Source organism: Prionailurus viverrinus, unplaced genomic scaffold, assembly GCF_022837055.1.
Source record: "Prionailurus viverrinus isolate Anna unplaced genomic scaffold, UM_Priviv_1.0 scaffold_35, whole genome shotgun sequence".
Classification (NCBI taxonomy): Eukaryota; Metazoa; Chordata; class Mammalia; order Carnivora; family Felidae; genus Prionailurus; species Prionailurus viverrinus.
In genome coordinates this window covers 4,849,328-4,871,067 of record NW_025927605.1, presented here as the reverse complement: position 1 = coordinate 4,871,067, position 21,740 = coordinate 4,849,328, and the positions used below count along the sequence as shown (strand labels likewise).

Sequence of the window (21,740 nt, the reverse complement as noted above, 5' to 3'; positions counted from 1 at the left end):
AGAAGTATCTCTTCTGCACAACTGGATGCTACTTCCTAGGGCAAAATGTTTATCACTCCCCTTTCTTTCTCTTCTTGAGCTCATAAATCTCAATTCCAAGCCCTTGTGAAAGAGGTTGGCTGTCTCTGAGGATTCAAATGTTGAGTGGCCTGGAGTTTCCAAATCTCCACTGGAGACCAACAGACCTGTTCTCTGTGGGGTACATTTTCAAGTTAGGACTCTAAGCATTTAACATTTCCATTACGGTCTTACTGTGTCTGTGCTGGGATATTTATCAGCAGTATTGCTTTTTCCCTTAAAACACATTAAACCTCACATTTATCAGAGGGGAAAAAGCAGAGGAGGAGAATAAGAATAGTGATACAAAGACTACTTGGAAAAACTTCATGTCAGTGTGAGATTTGTTCATAACACAGTGTTTCAACTAAGCAAAATTCTGTGTTTTCAGACCTTTTTCTTTGCAAAAGAAATCTGAGGTCATATTATATCTGGGCCACCACTATGAGTATGGGCCTAGCAAATGTTAAGCACTGCATTTGAAAGGTGAGAAATTTTGTCACTGACAAAATCAGAAGCTGAGTCAGGAACAGCTCAAAATAGGTAACAAGGCATAAGATTAGTTAGCTTATCTGTGTCAAGGCAAATATCTTTTGGGGAGAATGACTTAAAGAATCTAAAGACTGGTAGATTTATTTATTTTAAAAAATTTTTAAGTTTATTTATTTCAAGAGAGACGGAGAGAATGAGCATGGGAGGGGCAGAGAGAGAGGGAGAGAGAGATCCCAAGCAGGCTGTCAGCGTGGAGCCTGATGCAGGGCTTGAACTCACAAACTGCAAGACCACGACCTGAGCCAAAACCGAGGGTTGGATGCTCAATTGACTGAGCCACTCAGGTGCCCCAAGACTGATAGATTTATTAATGTCTTTTTGTCCTTGGTGATGGTGGTGGAGGGTAATGGGGGAGATAACTTCTGTTTAGTTCTATGTCATTAGGAAATACCTGTGCAATGATTCAAGTGGTGGTAAGGAACATCTGGAGAGCCAGTTCTCTTCCTTTTACGCCTCACCCCAATTCTGTCACCTTGGCTGCAAGGGAACTTTCCATGGGGTTGGCTGTCCCTCAGATTGTGGCCTCCTGGGTGTGTGGTGGGAAATGAAGATGAGCGAAGACCCACAACGTTCATGTTCAGAGGGACTCTGGCTGGGAAAGGAGATCTTACTGTCCAACATGGTTGAACGTGAATCCTGATTCTGCCCTTCTCACTAAGCAATCTTGCTAAGATTCTCCTTTACCCTCTTTACCAGCAAGCGGTGGGCAGGGACGTTAATTGGTATAAGGAGTGCCTACAGAAGGAAATATTCTCCTGTGTGGTGACAACCACTACTACATATTAACTGGTTCGACTTTAAGATTTAAGAATATGCAGTTTGTACATGCAGATTTTCTCCGGACTCGGTGTGTCCCAATCTAGGCCCAGAATGCTACAGTGAAAGTAGCATTTCTGAGTGGCCACCCCACTCAGAAGACTGACCTCAGAAGAATAGAAATCATTTAGAAAATCTATTAGTCACAGGGAAAATGAGGGTCATATCTACACAAAAGTCCCTAGGTTAGTGGGATGGGCCTCTTTCACTCTTAAGGTGCAAGAGTTGGCTTCTGCAGAAGGACTTTCCCACTAATCTGGTGGAAATGCCCGCTTTCCCAAGCTTTCTCTCCTACTAATTCTTGCTTCCAAATAGTCTTTCTTTTGTCCCCTGAAGAGCCAACAGGATGTGCGGCATTTCAAGAGTATAATAAGCAGCTCCTCGGCCACAACGGGTGTAAGCAACCTGGCGTAGCTTGGGGTCTAGGATTACGGAAACATAGTGAAGACTACGCACTGAAATACGTCTAGTTTTTTAGCTGAAATCTCAGACATGTTGGGACTGTTACCATGGAATTTCACAAAGTCTTTTTTTTTCCCTGAGACAGACGCCATGCTACAAAGAAGGATAAGCCATTTGTGCAGTCTGAGGTGGAACATTTTAATTACTGGCAGCACATAAATTAGTTGAGTTGAAGTCTAATGCCTAAGCCCTTTCGAAATATCAAGGCAGATACATAAAACACTAATCTACCAGGAATTGGGGATTCTTGGCTCTGGTAGAAAGGTGCACAAAGCTGACTCTTAATGTGTAACTAGGCTCCATGAAGTTGTCCCTGGAAGCAGAATTTATTTTCGCTAATACCAGTTCTTAAAAAGGAGAGAGAGAGAGAGAGAAAAAGGCTTTGGCAAGCAGCTGCAGGTGCCACTTTGTGTATATACTTTGGGGCAAGATCAAAATACCTTCCTGTTTTTTGTTCCTCCCCACCATCCTCTTCACATTCACAACTCAGTGGTTAAAGGAAAAATTTAACAACACTACCATTTTCACACCAAAGCAATGTGAAACAGATATTCATATACATACTCTTCTGCTTGATACCCATGCATTAAGAGGTCTAAAAAGTAACTGTGGTTACAGCATAATTGCATACATTTAAAGCTGGAAGGGACCTTAGAGAATGTATAAACCCAACTGTTACTTTATGGTTGAAGAAACTTAGTTTTAAGAGTTAAGTGATTTGCCCAAAGTCATACAGCTAATTAGCAGCCAATATGGAATTCACAAACAGATTTCGTGACCCCTATTGCAATACTAATTTTACAGTTATCCCTGAACTTTCCCTTGATAGCGTATTTCCCATAACAGATGACAAAGCTGACCAATACATGTGCAGAATCAAGATCTTTCAGGAGTTTTCGTGGCATACAGCAGCTCCACTTAAAATGGAGAGAGAAACCCACCCTGCTTGATCAAGGAGAACCTGTCAGCAGAGTTGCCCCTCCTCACCCCGTCAGGAAGCTCATCAAAGACCCAAACAACACACATGACATCTATCCCTGATTCCTCTCCTGTGGGGAGGGGGAGACTAAGTCACTCATTTTGGATTCTTTGGTGTTTTTTTGTCAAAAAAAGAAATCATTGGTAAGTGTCTGTACACTAATGCTCCATGAAGGAGACCAAGAACTTTTAGGTAACTACCCACCCCCCTCACTGCCCCATGGTGCTTCTGAACCGTTTCCCCCTCAGAGCCCAGTTCTGCCAGTCTTGATCATAGGAAATGGATGCCATCGTCCAAAGCCGACAACTTCCTGGAGTTTCAATGATGGTCTATGTTTAAAGCCATCCGTTCTTCTGATATAGAATTTCTCCTATTCATGACTGGTTTAAACCAAAGCAACTTTTAATCGATGATGGGAAGGTTAAACGGTAGAAGCAGAAGTATCATTGGATGACTTGATTTTTTTCCCCTTGTGTGCTAAGAAATGGGTCTGCTGCCTAGAGACTTCAGTCTTCAGTTACTGGTAACAGATACTTGTTTTATGGTTGTTCTTTTCCTTACCATTAGAGTATAATTTGGGATGAGGAGACTATATCCTAGACTTTCAGCCTGTGTTAAGTACAGAAGGGCATGGCTTCTGAGCCAGGTTAGCTGGTGAGCTCTTCTTCTTTGTGGACCTAGGCAGATGACCAAAATGCTTTTCCACATATGGCTGATGTATCTGTGTATCTCAGAAAGAATGTCTCTTGCAGCACAACTGGGGGATTCTTTTGAATGGCAACAAACTCCAAGGACTGCTTGTTCCATTGCTGCAAAAGATAATGACCAAATACTTCACTGGCTTTTAAATATCATAAAAATTCAAGTCCCTAATGAGAAAACAAAGGTTTAACAAAAATGATAACACGATATTATCTGCAAACAATTTCTGAATGAAGACAGCATTTCCCTGTTGCCCATGTGAACATGACTCTTTGGACACTAAAAATGGTATGGAAGGGAGTTTGGAAATGAGTTTGGAGAATAATTTGTTAGGTGGGGTGTCGGTTTTTACAAATTATGTTGAATGCTCAGGCGTAAATCATCTTGGAGACCAGATGTTCACTTCAGCATGGCTCTGTGCTCTCCTCTGGCTATGTGAGATGAGAACTCATACCGATCATGGCTTCGATATCCACACATGTTACACTCAAAAGGGTCACGAAAGCCATGGCAACCCATGTGAATAGTGAACATCACATAATCCAGGAAGAGGACTCGACAGTGGTCACATCGATACACATCCATCACCTCCCCTTCTTTGTTGATCACTTTGATGGAGTCTCTTGGACAGATGGGTGGGGGCTTGAGGAGTTCATAAGAGCGGGGGATTTCCTTCAGAAGTGGCATCCCATTGCGGACCCGGGGAGGGACCATGTGATTTTGCTGGTAGATGTGATTCTGGCGTTCTTCATGGTTGCTATCAGTGTCTGTGGAGTCATGGCCACTATTGTTGGGGGAGAGGCCTCTTTCAGAAGGCAGGCTCTTCTCTGGCAGGTGGATATTCTTCTTTTCCAGGTCCTGGGGGGCACCATTTGGCATCTCCGCACGGGTGAGGGCTATGGGATACATGCTGCTGATAACTGGAACCATCTCAGAGGTGGGAGCAGGTGGTGTCTGGACTAAGGGGCGCAGGGCTTCTGCACCGAGATAGCTGATGGCATTATTGATGGCTTGGTCCATCATCCGGGTCTGTATCATCTCACTCTCTTTCTCGTACATATAGCCGGGATTATAGTTGACGTCAAAACAGTGGCGCTTCTCACCTAGAACAAGTGAAAGAAATAATTACAAGAGGAAGAACACACGGGCAGAGAGTTTGTAAAATGATTTTCCAGAGTCCTTGAAAAGGGAGGAAGGATGTGCCACCTGCTCAAGAACACCCAGCCCTGGGGCGCCTGGGCGGCTCAGTGAGTTAAGCATCCGACTTCGGCAGGTCATGATCTCACGATTCGTGGGTTCAAGCCTCGCATCAGGCTCTGTGCTCACAGCTCAGAGCCTGGACCTTACTTTGGATACTGTGTCTCCTTCTCTCTCTGCTCCTCCCCCACTCACGCTCTGTCTCTCTCTCTCTCTCAAAAATAAATAAACATTAAAAAAAAAAAAAAAAAAAAAGAACACCCAGCCCAGGCAGAATGGCTCCAATGGGTGCTGAAGTCTCAAGGGACAGTGGCTGACAGTACATGTTTGGACAGTCAAAATAAATTAAGCAGGCAGACAAAAGGGAGTGTCAGAGATGTCATTAAGTTGAGGCTACAACGTGAACTGTTTCCACTGCTCACATCAGAGGGGACACTGGAGAAAAGGAGAGAAAAAGAAGCAAGAGGACACTGGGGCAGGGTTCACGCAAGGCTGGGGAGCTACCACTGTGCAGGAGCATGGCACTTCTACTGTTCCTGGACTCTCAACCCAATCAATTCCCAAACTCTTATTTTGCTTGTAATACTAGAGAGCCAGGGGAACGGAAGTGCTGCAAACAGCGGGGATGCTCAGCAACTAGCCTCTGCAGCTTTTTAAATAGCTACAGGGGCAGAAAAAGTAGCCCCCAAACCTCCAACTTACCACTCCCCAAACAAATTGTCACCAGACTGAGATTTAAGTAAATGAACTTCAAATGTAGAAAGTTTTAGAAAAGCTTTCTTGATGAAAGATCACAGCCTTTATTCCTTTCATAAAGTATGTCATGCTTTTGTTTGAAAAAAAAAATGTATCATTGATACACAGGTGATCATTAGGACCTATCTCACACTTAACTGAAAAATGTATTTGTGGTCACCCTGTCCTACTGCTCCTGTCAAACTGCTGAGAAATTCTGAAAACAGAGTTTAGCCACCTTTGGGGTGTGGGTGTTGTGTGTTAGAAAATAGAGGCTCTCTGGCCACAGGGAAGGCAGGAGCAGGGTCTGCAGTGATGGCAGATGTGCTCAGCGGTGAGTGGCTGGTAGAGGGAAGAGAGAACGGGTGGATGTGTCAAGCACTGAAAGTGAGGCTAAGGTATTGCTGATGCTTTTTTATTTTGTAGACACTAGATTCTGGGGGGATATGCTGAACCAGATCTGCTCTTCCGTAACATTCCCTAGGCATGTTATGGTTCCAAAGCTTGTCCCTGCCATATAGTAAAGGGTCCAATAATGAAAGAATTCAAGAAAACAGAAGAATTGGAAGAACTAGTTTCTGTTCTTGAGCTGTCTCCAAACTGGTGGGAGAGAAACAAGACCTGTATGCATGGAAGCAGAGAAAAATAAATGTTAGAAGTCATGAAAGGACAGCCCTGCTCTATGGAGGTCTTTGATTTTATTCTAAATGCCATGCTTAAGGCAGTTAAGTAGGGGAGTACACATCTTCTGTAAAAAGAATTATAAGGCAAGGGTAAGGCAGTCTGGTAGAAATTGTCTATTTAAGTGTTAAGGGAATGAAAAACATTCAAGAGTACCTGGGGCAGGGAAAGCTTTCTTGGAAAACCCAGATTTTGAGAAGGGTCTTGATGAACTGGTACGATGTAGCTTTTCAGAGAGGTTGATGAGACATCCTAATTGAGGGAGGAGCATGACAGAAGGCAGAGAAGTGGGACTACACAGGCCGCAAGCAGGGAAGAGTAAGAGAGTATGGCTGTAGCTCTCCTTCAGGAAGAATGAAATACAGCATTTCTGAAACTTTACTTATTCCCTCACGTTCTGCAATACTGGCACCTCAGGGTGGTGTGGTGGTTGAGTGCCTGGGCAATAGGGCCAGATGGGACTGGATCTGATGCTGGCTCATCAGTTACCCATTGTGTGACCTTGGGCAAGTTACTTAACATGTCTATGGCTCCATGTCCTCATGTATAATGGGGATAATAATTGTATCTGCCACCCAGGGTCACTGGGAAGTGCTTAGAAAAATGCCTAGTACATAGAAAGCACTTGGTAAATGTTAGGACTTTTTGTTTTGTTGGAATCAGCTTGCCTTTTCTTTCTCTGTTTTTTTTTTTTTTTTTTTTTTGCTAAAATGAATTTTCTTTTAAAAAATGTTTATTTATTTTGAAAGGGAGAGTGTGTGTGCCCGTGTGCCAGTGGGGGAGGGGCAGAGAGAGAGAGGGAGGGGGGGGGAGAGAGAGAGAGAGACAGAGAGAGAGACAGAGAGAGAGAGAATCCCAAGCAGGCTCTGCTCTAGAAGCATGGAGCCTGATGTGGAGTTCTATCTCATGAACCTGAGATAATGACCCAAGCCGAAATCAAGAGTTGAATGTCTAACTGACCAAGTCACCTAGGTGCCCTGAGTTTGCTTCTTCTTTCGTTCTTTCTTTTTTTAATGTTTATTCATTTTTGAAAGACAGAGACAGAGCACAAGCAGGGGTGGGGTGGGGTGGAGAGAGAGGGGGACACAGAATCCTAAGCAGGCTCCAGGCTCCAAGCTGTCAGCACAGAGCCCGAAGCGGGGCTTGAACCCACAAACCGCGAGATCATGACCTGAGCCGAAGTCGGACACTCAACCAACTGAGCCACCCAGGCGCCCCTATGTTTATTTACCTTTTGAGAGAGAGAGAGAGAGAGAGAGAGAGAGAGAGAGAGAGGAAGAAAGAGAGAGAAGTAGGCGAGGGGCAGAGAGACAGAGACACAGAATCCAAAGCAGGCTCCAGCTATCTGAGCTATCAGTACAGAGCGCAACGCAGGGCTCAAAAACACGAACCGTGAGATCATGGCCTGAGCCTAAGTCTGACACTTAACTGATGGAGCCACCCAGGCACCCCGCAAGTTTGCTTTTTAAGTAAACTTTATATTACTAACACAAATGGAAAACCAGAATCACTTACCGCAAATAGAAGGTAGTTATGAAAAATAAAGACAATGAAATAGAGCAATTTACTTAAGTTTTGATCAGATACTGTGACTACTTGGAAACAAAGATCCCCTCTCTCTGCTAAAAACAGAGATTGCCAAGTGTGAGATTAGTATTAATGAAATCTAACATCAAATTAAGTCTAAACCTTTTTCCTTTGGTATAATCAAGAAGATTGAGAGAGAACTAAAAAACAAAATAATTTTCTTGCCCCATGGGCCTCCTGGCATTTTGCATTCCACATTTGGGGAGATACTGAAAAAAGATAACACATGGTGAAACCAAACGATGGGCATTCTGAAATTGGATTTGGATTTGAACAAAGAACAAACTGCCACATGCCCTTGAGCAAGGGAGGCTTGGGTCAAAATTTTATTTTCAGGATATTAATGGAACAGCAAAGTGTAAGATAGACCAGAACAGTGAGAAATGGGAGCCAGAAAGAGCAGCTAGAAGATCTAATGGAATCAGATGGATTTGTCCTGCATCCCCACTACCTTAAGGCCAACATGATAGTTTCTAGACAAATACCTGAGAGAAAAAATATGCAAAGAAAAACACCCTGCTTTGGCAACTCAATAAAAAGCAACAGAAAAGTAGACCTTTGCCAAAGTCATCAGTGGTTCTTATTTTCAGCTTCCAGATTGAATATATCTTTGATCAAAGCTGTTTGAAAGAATGAGGGTGAGAACATGAAAGCCAGCTAAGGTCACAAATATTCATTCTCCTGAACGTGACACAGAAATGATGAACTTTGGTTTCCTGGCCTTTTCAAGGTCATCGATGATTTTCCAGTGTGGCTGGTTCTACTCAACTCCCCAGATACCAGGGGTCCGTGAGAACCTTTTTATCTTTTCACCTAACAGAGAGGTTCCAGAAAGTTTCCGGGGTGGGGTAGGCACATCATAAACTCTGCTTTTATCCTTTCTCCCAAGAGTTCACTTTACTGAACTAGGCCTACAGTTTCAGAGTCTATACCACCTGCAGCACATGTCAGAAAACAGCTGAGTGCTAAAGTTGTAAGAGGCAAAACAGTAAGAGGGAAATAAACCCTTGGATGAGTGGAAATATGTGACTGAGTTCTGTGGTTAACACAGACCATTGTTCATTGTGAAGATGGGAGAGCCTCAGATCTTCACGTGCACGCAACCTACAATCATCAGATCCCCTCATCTCTGAGTTACGGTAACTTGAGTAGTGCAGATGATTATCAGTCACCTGTAGACACGATGACTCAATGTGTATGAAACTCAGAAGGGGTAAGCTACAGTAATTGAAAAGCCAACAGCTCACGTTTCTTTAGTAACATACTCATAAAAAAGGTTAGTCAAACCACAAGAGTGTAACTTCTCCCAAACCTGCACAGAGCCTCTAGTCCAGCTTGTAGTCAAAATCGTACCACACCTTTGAATGATTAATGATAGCAGCTTCAGGCTGAATTAGAGGTTTCCTTCTGATGAAAGTACAAATGGCAGCAACAAATTCTGAGTTTAGGAACCAAGGCTGCCTGGTTGGGCCATTACTTACCCGTGTTTCCTTTTAAAGGTGTCAATCCCTCAATCCCTACCATCTAGGCTTTGGTAACTCTAAACTGAGCAACTGCCTGACCTGAACTGCTGCGATGTGGTGAGGGCATATGGTTGTTGGCTTCTAAGTGCCAACTTGAAAGTACAGACAGAATCACAGCCTAGAGCTAAAAGGGACCTTAGCTGAGCACACGGATTTAGACCTCTGCCTTTGGGGCCAAGCAATACCCACCACCCTAATCTGTTTACTTCTGGGTTTTTTTTATTTTTATTTTTTTAAATATTTTTATTTATTTTTGAGACAGAGAGAGACAGAGTATGAGCAGGGGAGGGGCAGAGAGAGAGGGAGACACAGAATCTGAAGCAGGCTCCAGGCTCCGAGCTGTCAGCACAGAGCCCGACGCGGGGCTTGAACCCATGAACTGTGAGATCATGACCTGAGCCAAAGTCGGACGCTTGACCGACTGAGCCACCCAGGCGCCCCTACTTCTGGGTTTTATACTTCACACTACCTAGCCCTGTGCCTTATATATAATACTAAAAGGAATAGCTACTATTTATTGAGCCCTTACTATATACCCAGTGCTGTCCTAGGTACTTTTTGTATATTGTCTCATTTGCCTAAGGTGAATTAGCATCTCTTAGTCAGATGAAGAACCTAACCTACAAACAGGTTAATTTGCTAAGGTCGGTTAGTCAGTAAATGGAGAACTAGGATGCAATCTAAGGGCCTAAATATATCTGTCCATGAGCATTAACTGCTGTTTCCTGGATGCTACCTTGCCCATGGCTGCATAATCCCACCATGGACAGTGACTTCAGATTCTCTGCTGGGGTGGTTCCCATAAGCAGTGGACCAGCAACTGTGCTTTATTCCAAATGGACCAGCAACGTGCATTCAAGAAATATCTATGATGCACAGAATTGTTGTATCTGTAAGTGCTTAAAAGAATGCCTGGCAAATGTAAACACTTAATAAGTGGTAGATCATTTATTATTATTATTATTATTATTATTAGCCTCACACCATGTTACGTGCTTTGAGGAATATAAACACAATTGCAATCCAATAGGAAGTGTAGCATTTATGCAATTTCATTACAAATCAGTACCCCTAATACAAAGCATACAGTAGTCAAGAGAGTAAAGAGAATAATATGGACAGCTTCTCAAATATGTCATGTAATGTGAGACAAATATTAATCTATTCTTTATTTAAAAAATTTTTTTAAATGTTTATTTATTTTTGAGAGAGAGACAGAGACAGAGACAGAGCACAAGCGGGGGAAGGGCAGAGAGAGAGGGTGACACAGAATCTGAAGCAGGCTCCAGGCTCTGAGCTGTCAGCACAGAGTCCGATGTGAGGCTCAAATTCAAGGACTGAGAGATCATGACCTGAGCCAAAGTCAGATGCTTAACTGATTGAGCCACTCAGGCGCCTCTGTTCTTTAAAGTCTCCTTGTTATCTGAGGTGGTGGCAGTGATTGTGGTGAAGACAGTTCTATATATCACCAAACGGTTTTAAGCTTGCCTTGAGTGCAGGGGGAGAACAGAGTAAAGAGAGGACTCAGGAGACTATGCGAATGTAGATGATGTGTGTGCTTTTTTTTGTTGTTGTTGTTTATTTATTTATTTTGAGAGAGAGAGCACCATGCAAGTGAGAGTACAAGAGTGGGGGACAGACAGAGGGAAAATCCCAAGCAGACTCAGCACTGACAACAGTAAGCCCAATGAGGGGCTTGATCTCACGAACCAAGAGATCATGCATGACCTGAGCCAAAATCAGAAACTTAACTGACTGAACCACCCAGGCACCTCCTGACCATGTGTACTTCTTTTATTTATTTATTTTTTATTTTTTTAACATTTATTTATTATTGAGAGACAGAGAGACACAGAGCATGAGCAGGGGAGGGGTAGAGAGAGGGGGAGACACAGAATCCAAAGCAGGCTCCAGGCTCTGAGCTGTCAGCACAGAGCCCGATGTGGGGCTTGAACTCAAAAACTGTGAGATCATGACCTGGGCCAAAATCAGAAGCTTAACCGACTGAGCCACCCAGGCGCCCCCTGACCATGTGTACTTCTAAAGGCAGATGTGAGTGATGGTATTCCAGACAGACAGCATGGACAGAACCATTACATATAAGAGGGAAAGTATTACACAGAAGTGGAAGTAGTTCACTGTGGCTGAATTAAAAGATTACTTGGCTGAAATGATAAAATGAGAAAAGGTAACTTGGAGACAGATTGTGCAAGGCTCAGAACACCTGGGTGGTTCAGATTTTATTCCATTGGGAAGCCACTGAAAGGTTTTTTTGAAGATGGGGCGGAATGATTTGAACTTTAGGAAAATAACACATTTCTACTATTATAGTCATCATGAGGGGTGATGTGAAATATTCAGGTTTTCTTTTGAAGTTTCTTCAAGTCACTGAAATGTATTTGCCACTACCTTCATACCATATCCCATACGTATTATCGCTTACTCTTACTGCAAGTACATGTCAAAAAAAGGGAGGGGGGCAGGTAAGTAGGGTAAATGGAATATCTGATGAGATGATGGCTCTGATCTCAATCTAAATGAGACCAAAGTGACTAACATTTCTTCCAGGAGGAGGAAAGCAGTGGGGAGCCACAGAACAGGCAAGAAGGGGAGCAAACAGAGAGAGAGTGATGGGGGTGGCAGTGAGGAAAACTGAGCTGGAGACTGTTTTGTTGTTGCAGAAGCCTTGTCCTCTGTGAGAGGTACTATTGGATGTCATCGGTCCTGATGGAGTCACCAGGGGAAGACTTCTTTTCTCAAGAAAACACACCCTCGAGGGAGAATGATTGCCCTTCTTCAGGGACTTTTTCTTCCACCAGCTTTCAATGACTACACTCCCCACTGTCCAAAGCCCTGGTGTAGCACACATGACATGCACTGCTCGGGGTGACCTCCCAAGGAAGGAAGGCCTTGGACTGCAGCATGTTTTAGGCCTTGCCCTGACCCTGCTCTGTCACCTACTAGTTGCATCTCGCCATCTCTCCAATTTTTCCTCCTCTGGTGAAAGAACTCGCTGGGTGTTCCTGATATCCCTTCAAGCCCTAAAATGCTATGATTTTATAATGTTTCAAGGATTATAGATTTCAGCCCTTTGGGAAGGGGTGGGAGAAGATACTTTTTGCTGTTAGAAACGAGTTTTCAAACTGCTTCCTGTCGCTCTGTTAACCAAAGCAGACAATTTCTCATTAGTTACTTCACAAGGAGAACCGATGGTGTTTGTTGAAGTGTCAAAACCTCACCAGAATGTTTACCGCGGCTGAGTGAGATCTGTTTTCATGTTCTTTTCAACATGAAAACTTCCTTTAATAAAGTAATACATAAAATTAAAAATAATAAGGAGATGCTATGGTAACCACTTTGGTCGGAATAACACATCTGTTTTTGGAGAAAGAATGAAAATCAGAAAAAGAAATATGCAGAAATGTAGTCATTTTCCTCCTCCCTCCAGGAGAGAAATCTGGCCTCTATTTTGAGCCAAGTATTTGAAGATGGCCTAGTTAGAAGTCTATTCAAACAAGTTTATAACAGGAGAATAAGATGCAGAGAAAGGACAACTCTTAAAAGGGTTAGGTGCTAAAAGTGAGGCCTTCGTGTCCTTTGAAAAGAGCAACTAAGAATTATTTTGATGATATAAAGATGCTGATTTCTAATGAATGTGTGTTGATTTATGTCCTATCTTATGGAAAGTGAAATAAAACATCTTAGAGAATTAGGAAAGAAATTATTTTATTTTTCTCCTATGTAGGCAATTTAATTTTACTCCTATGCTTCAATACAGGCATGCTTTGTGTTTCCTTTAAAACATTTTTTTTTAATGTTTATCTATTTTTGAGGGAGAGAGAGGGACAGAGCATGAGCAAGGGAGGGGCAGAGAGAGAGGGAGACACAGAATCTGAAGCAGGCTCCAGGCTCCGAGCTGTCAGCACAGAGCCTCATGTGGGGCTCAAGCTCACGGACAGCAAGATCATGACCTGAGCGGAAGTCGGAAGTCGGACGCTTAACCAACTGAACTACCCAAGTACCTCCTTTGTGTTTCTAAATGCACCTGAGCTTAACCCAGTCTGTCCCTCTTCCTCAGTTAATCTCTAATTGATGGAAGATGCTACCTACTGGTGATTATCTCTAGCCTGTTGGGAAAGTAACAGGCTGACCTGATGGTATAACTTCACCTTAACCCTCATAGTTCAAGAGGTCAAGGAAGCAAAGGTTGGTCTGAGTGCTGTGCAACTGTCAGCAAGGATTAAAGGGAGTGACTCATTCTTCCTTCACACTTTACCCTTTGCCATTTCCCTGGCAGCTGAATCTTTTCAGAAAATGGTGCCTTGGAGAGGAAATACAGGAGACAGAAGAGAAGAGGAGAGAAAATATTAGCCCCGATGTTTTGTAGCTCTTCATCCCGTACACTGCAGTGTCAAATGTTCCTTTTCTCTCCCCGATATTACTGTTTTCTATCAAAAAGATTGATTCCATTAAATGATTCAATAAATAAAGGAAACCCTTTATTTAAAAATAATCTCTAAAAGGAAGAGATATAAGCTAACGCTAGAAGATTAGAACAGGGCTTAGGAACAAGAACATCATGGATATGGCAGGAGCGCTATCCCCATTTCCTGATGAAAGAGCCAAAGAAGTAGCAATGCCCTCAGTAAGATATATGAATGTTGGCCAAATGCAGCTGTTTGATAGATTCTCAGATTTAACCACACCTTCCTAAAAAAAAAAAACAACTAACATATCTGATATGGTTTATAACATAAATACCTTGTCTGTACAGCCTTGAGAAAACAGTTACCTGAAGTTACACATACGGGTTTATAAACACAAAGTGGTATTCATAATTGCAGCCTTTGCTAATTCATCTCACTGACTTGTAGAATGATAGAGCTGGGAGGGACCTTCCCGATCACTTCATCACCTATTCAGTCTCCTCATTTCACAGATGAATAAACAGAGGCCCAGAAAGGTTATGTGATTTGTCTGAACACACAGAGTTAAGAAATGACTGAGCTAGAATCGGAACCTGGGTGATTTGGTTCAAATCCAGTGTTCTTCCTACTGCACTACATACCACCATTTACCAAACAAAATTTCCCCCAGTTATTCAGGGCCTTGAAGTTGCTGCCTCAGCTCAAATCAAGAGCTAACTCTACTGGGTTTCCTGATTCCAGCATAGAGAGAAAATGATGGTTCAGAAGATGAGAGAAATCAGCACCTACAAGCATCTCTCATGAGTCTGGAAATGAAGGAGTGGAAATCCTCCGGTCACAAGGGTAACAAATGGAACAGATCCCTGATGTAATAAGTAGAGTGGCATGGAAGTGAACACAGGAAATGTGTTTTCTTAAACCCATGAAGATAACAAAGCAACTTTTATTATATTTTTTATTATATTAAGTAGGGTTTTGGCTCAATTATTGCTGTACGGCAGCTATACTAAGCACCTTCTCTCATATTTTAGTTCTCTTAGACCAAAACGCATTGACTATAATTGGATTGAAATTGCATCACTTCACATTTTTTTCCTTGCCCATTTCTCTCCATGTTCCTCTCCACATCAAGTACGGCCATTTCTAGAGTCAAAACTTTCCCCAAAATAAATTACAAGGTAAATTACACTCAGAATAACAACTATACTCTCCCTTTGTTCTGACTCCAGTCAGAACTTCTTCACAGGAGTCAAGCTCAAAAGATATATGAGCAATGTCTTAAGATTGCGCCGTGGAATCACAATTGATCCACTGCTCCTAAACTCCACATGGAAGTCACTACATGCCCCTTGACATTTCTCACCAGGGAGGGGGGAAATGGTAATGGGGGTTGGGGGGGGGGGGGATGTGTCTTTCTAAACTGAAATGCACCAACTTTAGTCTGACACAATTCTTAAAGTGATTAAAAGGATACAAAAACTTCTCAGCTAATCAAAATAAAATAAAGAAGGCATAAGTACCTAAATAAGCATAAATACAAAGCTAGGTAATTTTGAAACACATTAGTTCTTTCAATAAATCTCTATAATTCACATAAAATATCTGCCTGTAAAAAAATGACCTAGACCATAATAAAATTTAACCAGATTTAACAACCAGGTAGGTACGTAATATCTGTAAAAGCTATTGGGAAGATTAAGCACAAAAGAACTGTAGTGAGAAATCAACAGCAGCAAGTAGCTTTGGAAAAACAGAATGACAGTCCTCTAAAATTTTACTGGTGTTGAGGGAGGTCTATTTTCGTGTGACAACTATTTTTGTTCAGTATCACTGAATTTCAATTTATAGCAAAACTGATACATTCAATTCAGCTGCCCTCTTCACAAATACAAATCTATTTTAAATACCATGGTCACATTTATGTAAACATCTGGGAGAGTTGGGCAAAACATCTCTGCTGTTCAGCAGTCCTAACACTTTAATGAACATAATTATTTTTTAGCCATCTCATTCTGCTCCATTGTTTGACAATGTGAAAAACAATGGCATAAAAATTAACTCCTGTAAGACAAATGATTGAATCCAGCCTAGTTATTTAAATCCATGTTCTCCCAACCACATTCTCTTAAAGCCAGTCCTCAATCAAATTCAAGAAAGAATGGCAGTAAGTTTTAGAGCATGAAAAAAAGTTTGGGCACAATTACAGAACCAACTTGTAAAATATAACTACAAAAGGTTACAGAAATGCTATTTCAAACATCTTACTGGTGTCAATTGCACAAACTTTGTCATGCAACATATGTCATTCCGAATAAAGAGGAAGGAACAGCATTTTTAACACCAACTCCATTTAGGAAATTGGATATCAAATACTTCCATCTTCAGGAGTTAAGATTATTCAGTTAAAATATCTTATTCTATTTGCCCTAGGTATCAAAATGAAGCATGAAGAATAAAAGTGTACAATGGAAAACCAATTACCTTATTTTAACAGAGATTAAGCTAGGAAGGGCCTGTGTAATATATAAGCATCCTACGTTATCTCATTTAAACTATCTGCTAACAACAGCAGGAAAAAAAGGGTTGTATTCTTACCAATGAATTTCTGAGGCATTGAGCTTTTTCGTTTTGCCACATTGCTTGCTAATCTGTCCAGAACGAGAGCTCTTTCACTTCCCATCTCTGCTTTGATGTGTCTTGCCTCCGCACTTGCTGGTTTGGAAAAATGTAAAAAGAAGAGGGAAAAGAACACGGTGGTAAATGAGGGAGAAAAGGAAATAAACTGGAAGGAAAAGTATCAGACATCTGATGCACACTCTGTTGTTACCTGTTATTACTGCTCAGATTCTTGCCCGGGGTACCTGCTGTGGTCAGTGAAGCCAGCACCGGGGCACGTTCAAATCTTGCAGTCTTATGCTGAGATGGGAAAGCCCGACCCATCCCCAACCAGTATCTTCATTAGCAAGAGGAAGTATTAAATAAACAGCCTGGACGTGGTTGGTTGCAAAAAGATAGATAGATGGAGATCTTCTAACCCCCGATCAGCCTTCTTTCTGATTCTGAGTAACTGCGTGTGACACCTGCAGACTGATATAATTCTTCTAAACAACTTAAAAAAAAAAAAAGTATGGTGCCCCAGATTTACTGTTCTGTTTATGTTAATAGCACTTTTGAAAATAGATACACTTACCCAGACAGCAAGAAATCTACTCAGTGATTTGTGTATTGTAATTCTGAGTGGTTTTCTTTTTTCTTTCCTTTCCTTTTCTTTTTTTCCAGCATGTTCCTTTCAGTTCCTATCTCTTAAATTCTATTTCTCTGGGCTCTGCATTATCTGTTTCATATGCTCCTCACATTTCAAAATTGACTCAGAATTTCCCTGAGCAACACTTCTGTCTTGAAATTAAAGAGCAATTTGTATAATGCATCTTTATTATATTTCTAATGAACAATGTAAATAAAAACTGCCTAAGAATATGGTCTAGTTGTTAATCCACGAATAGACCCCTAAATGGTGTAGGCCTGTGGTTCTCAGACCTGCCTGAACATTAGAATCAGCTGAAGAGAATGTAGGAAACACCTATGCCCAGCTTCCCCTTCAGATCCTAAAATCAGGATCTCTGGTGTAGGCACCTAGGCAACAGTATTTTTAAAGCTCTTCAGATGATTTTAAAATTCAGCCAGGATTGAAAACCATTAGAATATATAGATAGTACTAACATCTAATCGATTAAATAGTAAATTGGAATAAGTATAGTATAATTTGCCCTGGTATAGCAGGTAGTACTCAGTAACAGTCTGTATCTAAAGTTCAAAGAGATACCAGCTGATCGAGATGTAAGGCTTTACACTTTAGCAAACGATGCTAGCCCAAGCTACAGATCAGAAAACTTTTCTGTAAAGGGCCAGATAGTAAATATTTTCAACTTTGTGGGACACATCTAGTCTCTGTTCCATATTCTTTGATTTTTCCTCCAACCCATCACCCTTTAAAAATGTAAAAACCTCGTACACAAACAGTCTGCTGGCTACATTTGGCTCATGGGGCACAGTTTGTTCACTCCTGTCCTCCATAATCATATTGTGTTACTACAAACATTTCTCTCTGTTTTATCACAAGCATTTCAGGAGGTCCAAACTAAAATGATGTATCCATACATTTCTAATGTCTCTAAGGAAGAAGAAATTGAAATTAGTTTAAGAGACTAGAGTAAAAAGCAAGTGATGGCCGCAGAATGGATTTTTTTCTTCTCAAATATATGCACAGATTTAGGGATGGTCAGTGCTCATTCCGTAGTTGAAGAGTTTGCTGTGTGAACAGATTCTAATATACAGAAATAATGTCACAAATTCCATGGTCTCTCAGACATTCAGTACCACAAATTGGTATGCCCAGAGAGAAGAAAATTGGCCACCTCTGCAAGTAAACAAAAGAGAAAAACCTCCAGGGCAGGACTGTCAATTATGGTCAGGGCAAGAAAACCAAAGTCAAATTAGAAAAAGAGAATTCAAAATACCAAATATGTTTCATTGTATTATTAGCGTGTCTTAGTTTTTGGTTGCCGGTCGTTACACAATAAATTATAAAGCTCACGGTTTTTAAAATTCAGGAATAAAATGGAATCTGGCTCCAAAAAGGATTAAGAGAAGATGATGATAACCATACTTACTAGACTTTGTGAGTTTCTTGTCAAATATAATTATATGCTCCAAAGAAATAAGTCCCAGTCTCTGGTTTAAACTATTAACAACACTCTATGTGTCAATGAAAACAGTAAGGGTCAGAATAAGGGGCCTGGGCAGCTCTGGGGCTGGTGGTAAAGCACTGTCACTTGGGCTGGCTGGCCATTGTAAATAATGGGTACTTTAGCAACAGGACACGTTGCTATTGAGTGAAGTGGGTCAAATTCTGTCCAGCACAGGGACAGGTTTAAATGACCAAACAGGAAACTATTATATATATTATTTCCTTTCACACAAACCACCACCAGATGTGGCACTACCCCGAGCCCCAAGAGCAAAGAGATGAAAGACAAAGGCCCGGGATTTGAAATCAGTTCCTGAGGCTGTTATAAGGAGGCTTTTTCTTAGAAACAGCTAAGGGTGCTTTGACTGGGAACATTCATTGTGGTTTGAGCAACTTTGGGAGGATTAAATCCACACCCTGCCCTCTCCCTACCCCCAACTGTGTATTATTATTATCAGAAAGATTTAAAGCGAAAGGAGAATGAAAAACAGTCCTGTGGGAATTTTTAATTCCATCCCCATTTTACCCCTATTTGTATTGGTATCTTCAGTCACTCTTCTAATGGGCCAATCATCTCCCAGAGATCTTGTGCCTTCAGCCCCAGGACTCACCCCAAGCATTATGTTGCCAGCCTAGTTTTCCCATTGAGCTCTCAGTAGTCACTGTCTACATTTTACCAAGTCACTATCAATTACCACAAGCAGCTTTCTGAGGACACATACTCAATATCTTCTATATTTGGGAGGATGCTAGAGCGGGGATACATGACCTAAATAATGTAATGAGGGCATGTCACTAAATGGCAACCTTCCGAGATAACATCTTTTATCCCTGGTTACTCACCAAGCTCCTCTTGACAGTCATTTCTAGATAAATCTTACTCTGTAAACCAGTGGCCAAATGCCTGACATTTAAAAAGATAACATTCTGAAGTGTGTGGATGGACAGATAATTGGGGACATGGGTGGAGACTTTCCCATTCCCACAATAGAGTGAAAGAAATCCTCTGAAGCGAATCGAGAGGGCTTCTGTCCCCCTAAGCCCCTCTCTGGCTTGTTCACTCAAAATAGCAACTCCAAGATCCCAACCGTCACCGGACATGTGAACACGCTCTAGAGATTATGTTCATATTTACCGAGTTAACCATTGTCAAATCGGCAAGTTAGGCAAAGGCTAACACTTCAATTGAACGTGCTGCGCTCTTTCTTCCCAAACTGCAGGTCTTTTGCCTTGCGGTTATCGGTCAGCTGCTGTCTGCTCTTTAATACACAAAGAAATGCTCTGCAGTTAGAGGATCTCTTTGGGATTACGAGGAGTTTAGGCAGTACACTGAAAAGCAAACAAAGAGGACCACTGGCTTTTGGTCCTCTGCTTCAACTTGAAGATCCAACTGTCTACTTATAGAGTCTAGACTTGTTATCTTGCCACATCATGTCTCAAAAATGTAAGTGGAGGGAAACCAGTTTGGCAAGATAGTAAGGGGACAAGATAATGGGTTTAAATGATGAAATAGGAAATCCGTTCCTGGGTGGTGTTTGGCAGTTTAATGTTGCAAGGGGTGGGTGCGGGGAATACGGGATAGTGGCAAAAAGCAATTTACACACTTGGTTCATGAGTGAGCATAGGGGTAGGGCTGTAATTCTGGATCAATTCCCCTTCATGTCACTTGCCTACTACATAGTGGCTATACCAATTTTCATTAGCAAAATGATTTTAAAGACATGTTGAAAAAAATATTAAAACTAATATGAAGTCATAATTACAGAACAGGTTTCTACCTTTAATCGCCACACAAGTCTTAATTGTCTGTCTTTCAGTTAACTATTTCCATGATGCAATTTCTATCTCAAAGTGATTGCAGATTTAACTGTGTAATTGGTTGTGTTTTTGTGTTTGTTCCAAATCTGTCATTTGATCTTGAAGTGTTAAATGGAACTCAAATAAGAGGCATTGCTTCCTGTCTCTTCTCTGGTGTGGTCAGTAAGTGGCTAATGGACAGTGGAACAAAGGGGTGTTATTGTGTAACGAGAATTGTCTAACAAAAGATTGCTATCAAAGACTGAGGCAGGTTCTAACAAAAAAAGCTACATAAAATTGTTGCCTTTTTGAGCAAGTAGAATGAATACTACCTGTGAGATAGTATCACTTTTTAAGAAGAAAAATCAGTTGGGAAAATCAACTTTTAAAACATTTAAACTTTTTCTTTGGTCTGCTCCTTGAGAAAAATATAAGTCTATTCTAAAATTCTCATGCTTGTATTGGCTCAGCTGAAACAATGAGAGTGAGGATAAAAGGTTGTGACTCCCAGATTCATAAATAAATATAATTATTCAATTACTTTAAAAATCTTGTTATTGCTAGAACTCATTGTCATACAGAAATATGTCCTGCTCCAAGTACTCATAATCTGTGTGAAATGAGGCTAAATGAATCTCTATGCCAGCTGTTAGTCCCTTTCTGGGATAAGAATCAAGCTAATGAGAAAATGAAATCCGTGTTCTTCTCTATTTTTTTTTTCATATACATTCCATTAAGACAGCAGAATTGGATTATCTTGATGATGTCACTCATGAGGTCTGGAGTAAAAACTTGGCCTGAAGTAGCTATATCACATGTACCTCTCTTAGACCTTTGTATTATATTAATAGATCAAATGCCCATTGCCTTGTTGGATTGGGATTTCTCCAAGGATAGGGGCTAAACTTTCATTCATTTTTACAAACAACTCTGCCACAGCTCTGGCACCTAGAGAATCTAACAAATGTTATCTGAGTAATAATAATAATAATAATAAAAAGAGGCCAGAAGTCCTATTTCCCAACACAACATTCTTTTGCAAACTGGTCTCCAGTCCAAGGTCTTTTTATCTGTTCTGCTTCCATAAAGACCTGCTTCCTGATGGGAGCAGGTCTGTCTCAAAGCTTGGGTCTTAGACTAGGCTGCACTTCAATTTACACTAAGCACTTAATGGGGGCGCCTGGGTGGTTCAATAGGTTAAGCATCCAACTCTTGATTTTGGCTCAGGTCATGATCTCACGGTTCATGAGATCAAGCCCTGCATTGGGCTCTGTGCTGATAGTGTGGAACCTGCTTAGGATTCTCTACCTCTCTCTCTGTTCCTCCCCCACTCACACTCTCTTTTGCTCTCAAAATAAATAAATTAATTAAAAAAAAATAAGTACTTGATGAATAAATGCTATACCCACAGTAGCACATTACTACTATCATTACTTTAAAAACTAGGGATGGGGGCGCCTGGGTGGCGCAGTCGGTTA

General features: G+C 41.4%; 1 protein-coding gene across 3 annotated transcripts in view; it reads right to left on the bottom strand.

Moving 5' to 3' along the window:
* Positions 1-2,011: 2,011 nt before the first annotated feature.
* Positions 2,012-21,740, bottom strand: part of IKZF3 (IKAROS family zinc finger 3) — a 90,596-nt gene continuing 70,867 nt past the window's right edge. For 2 of the 3 annotated variants that reach the window (XM_047845720.1, XM_047845721.1), the window contains exons 7-8: positions 16,314-16,430; positions 2,012-4,671 (exon numbers count right to left, since the gene is read on the bottom strand). In XM_047845720.1, coding sequence (XP_047701676.1) covers positions 3,968-4,671; positions 16,314-16,430 — 821 coding nt within the window. In that variant the 3' untranslated portion in view covers positions 2,012-3,967. Of the gene's footprint in view, positions 4,672-16,313; positions 16,431-16,545; positions 21,736-21,740 lie in introns of those variants that run through there. The other variant, XM_047845723.1, reaches the window with a different exon arrangement.